Here is a 13,256-nt window from a genome sequence, read left to right on the forward strand (position 1 = left end):
CACCACTAAAATAAGTCATTTCTAAAATCCATAGTTCTATTTGGGAGAGCTTTCAATTTCTATATTCGATTTAAATCACTACTTCAATTAAGTCTTAATGACTTTTATTTACACACATCTTTTATATTACAATATATACATAATTCGAGATTAATTTCAAATCAAAAGATGGGAATTATCCCCCCTTCGTATCAAATTCTATCGAGAGAAAACCGAGCGACCGCTCTCTTCCAAGTTCGTTTTTTGACTCCCCGTTGCCACTGGCTGAAGAGAAACTTTCGCTCATTTCGCGTTCGAGTTGTAACATATGGAGTTATCTCAAAAGCACTGTTTATGGCACATCATATTGTATCATAAATGGAGGATCCCATGATTTTCTCAGTCGAATTATTTGAAGATTCAGGAATTTATCCAGTGATGTATGTGGATGTCACCTAAAGATGTTTTTTTTCCCTCCGGATGAAATAGCGGCCGAGTGGTAAAGTCGCTGAACACTGGTAGTTCAGTCCGTGGTTCGAATCCCGCGAACGGGCTGGCTGCATGGGCGTTTTCATGGTTATTCCCATGTGTAACGTGTATACGAGCCAGTTTTCCTTAGAAAGTCCTCCACGAAGGCATCCCTTCCCTTAGGCAGATAGCCCTAGTGTGCTTTGTCATAATTAAATAAACCAAAACCTGTTGATGAAACTAGCCTTTCCTTTCATCTCATACCTTCAAAATACTCAGTCTCTAAGGACAGATAAAGGCTCTGACCAAATACTGATGAAATGGATTGAATTGGATTATTAAATTACGGCAAAGCAAGGCTATCTGCCTAAGAGGAAAGATGCCTTTGTGAAGAACTTTCTAAGGGAACCAGCTGGCATACACATTACACATGAGAAAATCCACGAAAACGCCCATGCAACCAACCCGTTTACCAGGATTCAAATCCTGGAGTGAACTACCAGCGTTCAGCGACTTTAACGCTCTGCCGTTTGTGGGCCTTTATGAAATGGAAGGTGATAACTTTATTTAAAATGATTGTTAGAAATACCAAGATGTTTCGAAAAGTTGGATGCTTTTTCATATATTTGCAGAATGTCTGAAGGAAAAGAGAAGAAAAAATAAAGTTTTGCGTAAAATTTAGTATTTGTATTTTTTTTAATTTAAAACTTTTTAATCTTATGATATTTGATTCTTGCGATTTCAAAAATAAAATATTTGACTAAAATATGAATAACATTTTAAGAAACCAAATGTAGGATAAAATTGTGTAAAGCAATGTGCACAATGATAAAACTGTTTAAAGCAGTGTATGCAAGTCATCCTAAGTTAAAATGTCAGTTACACATCTTTCTCATTTATATATCTTTTCTGAACGGAACATTGAAAGGCGTGTGAACTGTACTTTACTGTATTTTCTCTTTTAATATATTCAGTTTTCAGATGCATCGAAGTCTGCGACACAAAGTATTCTTCTGAAAGAACCGCAATTCAGCAATTCAAATAAATAAAATAAAATCCTGGAAAATTATATTAATAAATATATTTAAAATGCTCAGTTCAAATGAATAAATAGAAAATTTTAGAATAATGATCTGAAGAGACAATGCAACACTAACAATTAAAATAAAAGTCTAAAAATTTAAAAATTACCTAAAATAGTAACTATAACTAAAAATATAGTACAAAGAAAACTATTTGAAAAAAAAAAAAAATAAACGATGCACCTTTTATTTAAACTACGCAGTTCGAATGAGTAAAAAGAAATTTTTAAAATAGTTATTCGAAAGAAACCGTGCAATTTAAACAATTAAAATGTTTGAAAAAGAAAAAAAAATTACTTAAAATAATAATAATTATAATTAATAATATAATATGAAGAACATTATTTGAAAAAAAGAATGATTGTGACTTTTTTTCCACTCACAGGAAAGGAAAATAGGTTGCCATATATTAAAAAGTTTGCTCAGTTTACTATTCTGGGCGCAACTGAAAAAAAAGCGCAACTGTTGAATTTCTCCGTAAATTTCGTACTAAATTTTACAAAATTTAGCATCTAGGCATAATTTGAGTCGTAGAATCGAAATATGTAAAAAAATGGTCTGTTATTTCAGAAAAAGTTTGATTTTGTGTCAAAATACCTATGTTAGAAAGTCGCGCTATCAAGACATAAAGAACGCAATTTGGATTTTGTTAATCGGACCAGTAGAACAGGAGATATAGAACTGTCCTTTTTTTTTTTTTTTTTTTTTTTTTTTTGAGCAGTGTACGTTATAAGGTATTTCTCCCGTCTTCGTGGTGTAGTGGTTCTGCAAATCTGGGTCGGTATCCAGAAGTCTGTGCTTCGATTCCCAGCAAAGGCATTTGTTAATTTTTCATCTTTCCTGCTTTCAAAATACCTAATGTCTCTACAACATAGCAGTCTGTTATAGATTCAAGAAATATGAGATAATTGCACAAGTTTGGCATTGCACATGTTGTTGTTTTCCCATGTACTCAGTGGTCTGTTTTGCTTTAAAAAGATCAGAGAACTGCATAAATTCAGCATCAGGGGACAAATTTTGATCCATAAAAGATCATCTATGAAGTACAACTTCATGGGATGTGAATTTTTGTATTCTCTACTGTTAGGCAAAATGCCATATTTCTGAAGGAATGAAACATGGCATCTTTTTCACCTATCAGCAAATCCCGTAGTCCTGTTATGGTTCCTTACAAGAAAAGAGAAAGAAAAAAAGGCATTTGCAATAAAAGCAAATACTAATGACCATTGTCAGTGCAACAAAAATAAGCATTAATGATGACATTCATCTGCAGTATGTTTGCATAATTGGAATTCCTCATAAAATCATTTGGTAGTATCATGGATTGCCTATTTTGGTAATTGCACGTTCCTTCTGAATACTCTTCGGGAGTTGTTCAGGTAACCAGAAAGTAAATTTTTCTCAATACTGAAAGCTTGCTCCAATATTTTTTTAACATTTTACTAAAATTTACTAAAATGTCAGCTTCATTTTCTAATTATTTTCTTTATAAAATTTCAGAGTTTTGTGTTGATTGGAAAAATGTATCTGATGTTTTAATGTTTACTGTACCATCTGACTTAGAATATGCTACTGGTCATGGTGTTGTGGAAGTTGATAGTGAGGTATAACAACAAGAATATTTGTACTGTTTATTGATTTGATCTCATTTTATTCATATCATCATAACAGTTTTTTTAAAATTTTTTGTAATTAAATAATTTGAGCTAATTAATCATTGGTTGTCATGAATGTACAGAATGAGAAGATTTAGAATGTAACTTTAAGGTAGAATCCTTATCCTCCTTTAGGAAGGAATCCTGAAATAATGCCCAAGAACTGTGCATAAGAGTAATTGTGTTTGCAAAAAATGTATTAAGCTGATTGCAGTATGAGATGACTAAGACCTTCACACCTATTTCACACAATGCATTTATGTGTGTGCTAGTGTGTAGAGTCAAGATCAGCTGTTATTATAATCTTGGGGTGGTTATGGTATGGATATAGCTAGAATTCCATATTTCTTCTGTTCTCAAATCCAGAGTTTCTAGATTTGAAAAATTGCACGTACAGATGTGATCATCCACTGATGATACATCTTATTGGAAGCATGCTAAGAAAGCTCAGCTCCCATTTTAGAGGGGAAGGAAATATTTCCAAGGAGCTCCTCTATCATGTAAATAACTGCCATTCTATCTTTATTATTTATTGGAAATGCTTTGACTTCTTCTTTGTGCTTTATGGTTGCTTGTGTGCTATGTAATATTTAAAAAACAAAAGACTGCAGCAAGATCTTATCAAAGCTTAAAATAAGTCAACTCATCTTAGCAAAACTGACCAGCCTTTTTTGCAATGAATTATGTTTTTCCATCCAGGCAGAATAGAAGCATTGCAAGTACAAGCATAATATGATCAGACTGCATTATGTCATGGTATAGATTCATTATCTTCAAGATTATTGTTTGTGATTATTATTATTATTTTGGTTCAGAAGGTACAAAAATCAATAGAATTCTGAAAAGCTTAATCATTAAGGAGTTAAGTTGTATTCTGTAAGAAGCATATATAGAATATGATGATTATATGAAGACAAAAAAAGACTACTTCTAAAGAACTCAGTCTTCAGCAAATTTAATAACATGAATTCTGTTCTGCAACAATTACTTCCATTGCTTTGATGAAATAAACAGCTAATATGTTGAATGTGACTTCATAAGATGAAAAAATTCTGTTTGACCAAAAACTCAAAAACTATCAAATAGATAGTCATTTGTCTTACACAGAAAGGGGGGGGGGAACTAGAATTCTAAACTTGTTAGCTGAAGTATTTAGGCTAAAAGGAGATAGAAATGCCCATTGGTAGAAAAACTGATTAAATATACTTTAACTTACTGGAAAAAATGTGTTTTTTCTTTAGTAAATTTTACAGGACTGATTTCGATGTTTTAAATATAGAACCAACTTCTTCAGCTGCCTAAGAGATAGAATATGGTGATAAGACTAGAAAGAAGTCACTGGCGCCTTCTATTGATGAAACAAGAAAACTAAAACATAATTTCCTAACGGTCAAAGATGGATTGAAATTAGGGTCGCTAACTAGAACAGAAAGATTTTCTTGAATGTAAAACACCTCTAGAAAATCTAATTCATCAATGGGAGCTTTAACCAATGGACTTGCTTTAAGTTGGTTCCTTGGAGCCATTATTGAAAACACAATTAATTATGTTTGTGATATTATAAGAGAATATAGAACATCCTTGAATATTGATAGTCTGGATGCTGTGAAAACTTATTTATTTTGATGAAACAAAAATATAAGTGAAGTTTTGGGATGTAAAATCCCTTTCAAGACCTTATTGGTAAAGATTTTAGGGATAATTTATCAAATAGTTAGGCAGCTTACCAAATTTCTTTACGTTCAATGAACCATTATCTTTCTTATCTACAATACCTTTTAAAATGCATACTTTAGATTATAATTTAATACTTGGATGATTAAGGGAAATATCATTGTCTGCATCATCATGTCCTTATGATCATATTGAACTTTCAATTGATAGTAAAGAAAATTATACACTGCTCGACATTGAAAATGCAACACCAAGAAGGAGTGGTCAGAAAGTGATGAAATTTGGAAAAAAGACAGAGACAGCAAGCAGCAATAAGCAGTTTTTATTTCAAAATGATAGTCAGAATACAGAGCAGGAACGGCATTGGCTCAGTAGGATGTAGGACCACCACGGACAGCAATGCACGAAGAAACACGTCTAGGCATATAAGAGTGTGGATGGTGTCCTGAGGGATGGCTCTCCATACCCTTTCAACCATTTGCCACAGTTCATCTTCTGAACGAGGCAGGGGCAGAGTCTGCAAACTGCGTCCAATCATATCCCACACATGTTCGATTGGTGATAGGTCAGGAGTGTACGGTGGCCAGGGAAGCATTTGTATACCTTGCAGAGAATGTTGGCAGATGCGAGCACTGTGTGGTCGGGCATTATCCTGCTGGAAAATTGCATTAGATAGCCCCTGAAGGTAGGGGATTGTCAGCAGCCGCAGTATATTATCGAAGTATCGTCGGGCCGTCTTAGTGCCCTGAATGCGAACTAGAGGTGACCTGGAATCCTAGGCAGTAGCGCTCCAAACCATTATGCCACATTGTCGCACGGTGGGGCATTCCACAGTTACTGCCGGATTAGATCTGTCTCCACGTCAACGCCACACACATATGTGGCAACTGTCACTGGATAAACAGAAGCATGACTCAACGGAGAACACAATGTTTCGCCATTCTCTCGTCCACATCACTCCAGTCTGCACCATTCTAAAGGTTGACATCTATGCTGTGTGGTCAATGGTAGTCTTCTTAATGGACGCCATGAGTGCAGGCCACGTTCAGCCAATCGACGGGAAATGGTTCTGGTCAACACGGGAACATCCAGGCTATCTTGCACATGCTGCAGAATCGCGGTACAAGTGACTTGTGGGACCGCAACAGCTTGTCGGCGGATGCGTCGATCCGCGCGTGCTGACGTCACTCTGGCTGTACCTGCACCCCTCCTTCTTCCCACATTTCCTTGTTTCAGCCATGTTCGCCATAGCCGATGCACCGTGCTTGCATCCATGTAGGTATCAGCTGAGATTTGACGTAAGGACCAACCCGCCCTTCTCAGTCCGACCACCATACCCCTCGTAAAATCGCCTATCTGCTGGAAGTGCCTTTCATTCTCTCCACATATCCTCTGGGATAAAAACCAACTTTCTTCGATAATTCGTCTGTCAGAAATAACAACACGAATATTGTCCATTCTGCACGCTCCTTCCCTTATATCTTACTTCACTTGCATCGGAGAGCTGCGCATTGCACATCATTCGCATAACTCAATGACGTGCGTCTACTCTAAAATTTGCATAAATTTTTTACCACTCCTTCTTGGTGTTGCATTTTCAATGTCGAGCAGTGTATATGCGGCATTTTCCAGAGTTTAACCGGCCCCTGAAACAAACTGAGAGCAATGGTTTTTTAAAATGTTGGGGAGCCAGAAAGGTAACTAATTACCTGAACAGATGCAGTGAAACAAATTAATAGTTGGTGCATTAAAAAGTATACTGTTTTCTTCATTAATGAAGTTGTGTGAAAATATGTGTGTATGCATATATGTACATCATATTAATACTCTGAATTATTTAAAATTATGATGGGTTTTTCCTCCTTCATAATCATTAAATAGCTGTTTGAATAGTGTGGTTACTTCTACAATAGTCCTTTGCATTCAAAAGACTTGTACTGATTCAGAATTAGTTTGGTGAACATGGGATTCTGTTCAAAAGTTTACACATTCTGAACCTCCTTTTATACCTTAAATTCATGTAAACCTTTGGACTTATCATGTACAGTATGAAGTCTAAAATCCATGTGTTTGATGATCAAAATGGTCTATAATAGAGACCTCCCACAAATTCTTTTTTTTTTGTCCCAAGAAACATTATCCATGATAATATCAAGGTATCTGCATATTTGCTTTTAAAAACCACAGAAGAGAACAGTTAGAGAACTGCATTTTCATTTTGTCTCGTACAAGCTTGAAGACCTACCCTTGTGACTTGTAAGCATTTTGACCCATACGAGCTTGTCTGGAGTGCAATATTGTACACCACGGTTTTCTTTTGTTGGCATAACAGGGAAAAAGGAAGCTCAACTAACAATGCAAATTGAGTTGTTCCTTAATGTTCTGATTTCATTCAATTTATTATGTTATTCAGGTGATTAGCATTGCTGTTATCGCATTAAAATAAAGTTAATGATATTTCTATTTTAAACTTTTCCCTTAAAACTGTACACCCATTATTCAGGCAGTGGATATTATAAGTTTGTGTACACTGAAAAGCAGAAATAAAGTTGCCTTTTCAAAATCGATGCAGCTGTATGACCATCCAAGAATTCTTGAAGTATTTTAATATAAAATTTGTTAATATAAATCACTGAAACATTGCGAAAGGCTGTATTTGTAGGTATTTTTAAAAAGGCTTGACATATTTTATAGTAAGCTACCAATCTTTATGATGATGATAACTGAAAATTTGAAGATTTTGGATATATTGGTTTGGATATCACAAGTAGAATTTTCAAATTACTAGAATATGTAAAGAAATGCAGTACTTTCTGTTTATCCCCCCCCACACACACACACACTTAAAAGTCACAAACTCTTCCCAACTAATTTTTCGCCAAGCTAATGAGTGAAAGTGAACAGTCTTTGTCAAAATGTCATCAGACTTAAAATTCCAAAGAAGAGCGATCAATCAAATTTTAAAAAAGGGGGGGACATCAGTAGTAAACATCAGTAGTAGTAAAACATTTATCTTTTAAAAAAAAATCTTTCTTTAATGCACTGTTGTTCTCTCCAATACATAGCAATCTGTTTTGGCTTAAAAACACCAAAGAATTGTACAAACTCAGTGTCTGTGTATGCACCAACCAAAACAGGTTTATAACTAACTTGCCATATAAATATTTTTTGGTGCTTCATAGGTTGCCTCATAACTATTTAGGTGACATATTGTTTTGTCCCTTGAATACTTTTTGTGAATTTTTTGCCAGAGCCACAGATAATCAGTATGTGTCAGAAATGCAAGTAAATGCTGAATGAAAGTAGCGTAACTGAAGGGATGATACCTCAGTCGTCAATCAATTAACAGTGACAAAATCTGTAACATGGTTTTGAAACCAAAAAATATCACCACCAGTATTAAAGAAAGTGATAAAAAGGATGTTAAGAAAGAAAAGAATTCACTTGTCTATTTAGTGAGAATTCTCATCCCAACTAAACAATGGAACTTTATAACTGATCAAGAAATTATATGTCTCTATAAAATAAAAAAGAAAATATTAACACATGCAAACGCACACACATAAAAGAAATAAAATAAAATTTAACAAAATTAATGAAACATTTAATAAAACAAAATAAATGCTAACTTAATAGTCCATTTTGAAAATTTTGGCTCTTTTAAGGTGATAAAAATGCTTCATTATTTCTTAAATAGCTATTTCATATTTGTAATTTTATACTTTCTGCATATTATCTTACTAGATTTAAATTAATTATTTGAAATCCAGGTATGTTTTACATCTGGGATCAAGTAAATGCTTTTATTTTATTTTATTTTATTTGCAGGGATATATTGCTGATATATATTACTGTGCCTCCCTCAGCCAAATAAAAAATCTTTCTCATGGTGATGAAAAAGTGCCTTTGGTATACAAATTTGCTTTCCATAAATATTTGTCTATATTTAGCCATAATTCATTTTATTGATGCCTTTTCTTTGATTTAAAAAAATATTTTAATGCTTTTGGAAAAGAATTTTCTGTATATTTGAGAGCTAAATATTATAAAATTTCAACTGATATTATTCATGGAACTTTGCTTTTTTTTTTTTTTTTTTTTTTGACATAAGGATTTTTTTTCTCCTTTCTATTCCAATAAAAATATCCCAAATTCTTTTTTTGTCAAAGCTTGAATAATTACACTAATTTCTGAAGTTTTCTCAATTAATCTTCTCTTTTTTAATGAAATATTATCCCTAAAATTAGGATGTTAAAACACACTACAGTTTTTTAAACTTGCTACACCATGAGAGAAAACAGTTGGCAAAATAACATTTATTTTGCAAAAGCATTATTATGAAAGAATGAAATGAATACAATTTCAGGTAATTTTAACATATGCAAAAATCATATTAATTTTAACATATGCAGAATATCAGAAATCAGAACCCATACTATCTTTCACTACTAATAATAGCAGCTATTATAGAGCTGGACAGGGAACTGAACAAGCTGTGAATGCCAGTTACAGGTATCACAGTCCATACAGTTTCAATTTTATGCTGGACTTAATCTGTCATACTGGCTGGTGGCATTATTGTGCGAGTCTCTGTCCAATAATTGGTGTGATGTTTTCAGTTGGTGAGACATCTGAAGGATTTGCCAGCCAAGGTAGTCAACTGTCAAATATCCAAGGTAGTCACTAAGCAAGGATGAGGTAGCACTGGCAACATGCAGTCTTGCATTGACCTGCTAACAAGGTGGGATTATAGTAGCCCTAACGTTATGGCATAGCCACAATATAACTAGCTTCTTACCTTAATCAGAGAAGTTGTTTAGTTTGAGAAGGAAATAATAATAAAAATCATGGAAATTGAAAACTGAATTTCAGTGGGAATTCTGTAACCATAATCCAAATATTTTCTTCTGAAATTGAAGAAATGAAAGCTAAACAAGGTCCAAAGTTACCCTTCCCTTGGTATATGCTGCATAATATTTCCCTCTTGATTTTCAAATTATAAAAGCAGCAAAAATGGGGGGTAAACTATTTGAGTAAATAACGTTTTTAATTCATTAATATTGAGTTAAAAAAAAAGTTGTATTAAATTATTAACGAATTATAATGTGCTGGGTTATCCAAAAGTAGCAGAAAAACCAAAAATTCAGTAATTTGAAAATTGTAGACAGTAACATAATGCAGTTTTCACAGAAATACACAGAAAGTTTGGCCATGGCTTCCAGGTTTGACGACTTTTAGGTGATTTCTCACTAAATTCGAAGACAAAAATTAGTCACGAAAGAAGACTCTACATCGTGATCATTAGGCCTCTCATCGCTTACGCCTCCCTGGCCTGGGCGTGTACCAAAGATTGTGATATTCAAAACTACTAGTTTTGCAAAATAAGATTCTGTAGATGGTTATTAACACCCCATATTTCATAAGGAACGAAAACTTGCACCACGACTTGAAAATTGAGTATATGAAAGACTATCTTACCAGGCTAAATGATAATTTTTTTTCAGAAAAGCAACCGCAAGTAAGACTGCTAATTACGTCAGCATCCTGAACTATGATGTCATAAAGGGGGATTTATTTATTATTTCTTATACCTTATACTTAGTCAGACAAGAAGATTGTTAATTTTTGCAAGTATTTTTACTGTTTACTTTGATATATTTTTTGGATTTCCCACCTTCTCTTCTGACGAGTGCTCGTGGCAGACGCCAGCCAATCACATGTCAGCATCAGCTTACAACATAATATTTATGAACTTTATTTTGTTTCTGCCAACAAAGAATTGCTTGCCTTAGAAAATATCTCCAATGCCTTGCCCATATTCTTATGAATATATTGAAGGGTAACATTCCATATGACTATGCAAAAGTTATTACCAAAATGTCACTTTTGGAAATATTAACTTCTTGCCTCCTCCGACGCTCATTGGCTTCTGCTCCTAACCGACTCTGCCTCCCCCAGCTCGACCACCCACCTCAAGTACACAGCTGCTGTTTGTGCTTATTCTATATGGCAAAAGGTGCCTATCTTCTTCTCTCCATTTATTTTCATCCCACCGTGGAGGAACATAAGGCAAACTTCGATCTAAGGCTCTGCAAGGAACTCCTTGATTCTCTGGGAAGTATTGCTTTGGCGACAGAAACACAGAATAATACAGTATATCGCAGTCATCAAAACCATTGCCAGCTTGGAAATATCTCTCCAAATTACCCAATGTTAAATAAACATCTCCCTGTATTCTTATTTTTCCAGCAGAGCATCGTCTCTAGATTTTTCATCTTACATTGTACAAAAAAAAAAAAAATGCATCAGTTTCATGTATAATTTAACTCAGATTATTTAAATATGTACAAAATTTGTAACAATAGTATGTACATAATTCTCATTTAATAGTTTTTAATATAAGGAATTCTTTGATTAATTTTGCGATTTATTCAGATATAATTCAGAAATGCTGCTCTTTTAATAATTCTTCTGGCAGCTTCTTAACAAGGGTCAAAGAATTATAAGTATTATTTACTTGTACGCGAACTTTTCTTTTCACTTTTTTTTTTTTTTTTTTTAATTTGGTGTTATTTTAATTGTGTTTTCCAAATTTTTGCTTTAATTGTTTTAATTTGTGTCTTCCTGCTGAAAAATTCACCATTTCAGCTAGATACTAATTATATATATGTAGAAAAAGAGATAGGAATTTTTATATTCATTATGTATAAGTAAAGTGTAATAAAATTTTATTACCTTTTTTAGTTATCATTTTTGTAACAAGAGAAAATAAATAACTTGATACTGAAGATTTGAGATTGTAACATGTATTTGTATCTGGAAATAGCTATTATCTTTTATTACTGACTTTTGAGCCTGGCAATTAAAAAAAAGTCAAATAGCCATTTTGAACTTTTTTTGTTTTTTCAACAGATATTTATTTTTATTTCATATAGTATGTACATAACTTTTTATGTATTCATCATGATAATGGAAAAAATATTTAAATTCATTATTCTAACAATTTTGATTTAAGTCAGTATTATAATGAATCATTTAAGAGTTTTCATCATGTAAGTATTATTTAGTAGTAAAAGCTTGATTTGTTTTAATTCACAAAATATTTTATCTTTACATTAAATTTAGGTTTCAGGGATTGTTTTCTTCAAGACCAACGTAGCAGAAAGCTTGTTGTCACTTCATGTGCAAGTTCCTCTTGATAGTTGCACCTATTTAGGCCTAGATAGTGGAAATGAACCTATTCAGGTATAAGCATAATTATTCCTGTCTAAGTAAATGGACACATTTAATATTATTGCAGATATAATTGCATACCCCTTATTTAATAGTGTTATTTTAATTCAATAAAATATAGGTAGTTCACCTCTAGTTTTGCAAACTTTATCAAGCCTTTGACTAGTGGATTCAGTGAGCTATACATACATATAAATAAGAATTGAGTTATTCCATTTCAGTGACATTGAAGTAATCATTATTGCCTGTTTTTTATTGCATTGTACCTTTGATGTTAACTAGTTCCTTGCTTTGTATGTTTATTCCTTGCTCATTTTCTGTATGTATTTTAATAAAACTTATTCAGTCTAAACAGAGAACCTCTGATTTTTTCTTAAAGAAATATAAATCTCAAATTTTTGTAACTGAAATCAGTGTTAAATGGATAACATAGCAGCTTTTTTGTCTCTTTCTATATTGGAAAGACTGTACTTCTCGTCTTTAAATCTGCACGAAGAAGTATTATTGTTGATATTCTTTTATGTACGAATAATCCAGTCTTATGCTTCTCTGCTCTGTGTGAAATACCAGCACTGATACTGCTTTCTTATGGTTTTCAAGGACTCTACATCATTTTGTCTACAACCTCATCCACCTTTTCCTTTGTCAGAATAGAGGGCTCACGTTTTTCTCCACCATGCTGCTTATAGCATGAAGTTTACAATTAAATCACACACTGTATCACTGTGAGGAACAACAAGATCAACAAACTGTTCAATGAATAATTGCTGTATGTATTCTGTAGGCTTGTCACTCACAAAAAAATACATATTCCACCAAAAACTTTCATTACTATTCCGTTAACATTGTAACACAGACCTGTATCATGCAGCATTCGACAGAATAATTATCTAACAGACCAACAACTTGCTGGAATTCGACATGTGTAACCTTTATTATTGCCCCTTCATGATAGACAACTCTAATGAATTCAAAGTTGTTCTGTTTAGCTTCATGTTAAACATTTTTGTTAAGTAAACCAATATCATATCAAGAAGCAAGTCGAAAATTAAGAAACGTATCTTTTCACATTTTTTATTGAACGAGCAACAACACAGGCACAACATTACATTAATAACATCCAAAGCTCGTACGCAGTGGAGAAACTCAGTGTTGCCAACAAGGT

General features: G+C 33.2%; 1 protein-coding gene across 6 annotated transcripts in view; it reads left to right on the forward strand.

The window, feature by feature from the left end:
* LOC118195782 (L-fucose kinase-like) overlaps positions 1-13,256 on the forward strand; it is a 143,534-nt gene that overhangs the window by 34,555 nt on the left and 95,723 nt on the right. For 5 of the 6 annotated variants that reach the window (XM_085820433.1, XM_085820434.1, XM_085820429.1 and 2 more), the window contains exons 6-8: positions 3,030-3,133; positions 8,687-8,767; positions 11,984-12,103. In XM_085820433.1, the coding sequence (XP_085676559.1) occupies positions 3,030-3,133; positions 8,687-8,767; positions 11,984-12,103 (305 nt within the window). The remainder of the gene's footprint in view (positions 1-3,029; positions 3,134-8,686; positions 8,768-11,983; positions 12,104-13,256) is intronic. The other variant, XM_085820431.1, reaches the window with a different exon arrangement.

This window comes from Stegodyphus dumicola, chromosome 7 (genome assembly GCF_044657685.1).
Source record: "Stegodyphus dumicola isolate Sdum_Otavi_A_Nest chromosome 7, ASM4465768v1".
Taxonomy (NCBI): domain Eukaryota; kingdom Metazoa; phylum Arthropoda; class Arachnida; order Araneae; family Eresidae; genus Stegodyphus; species Stegodyphus dumicola.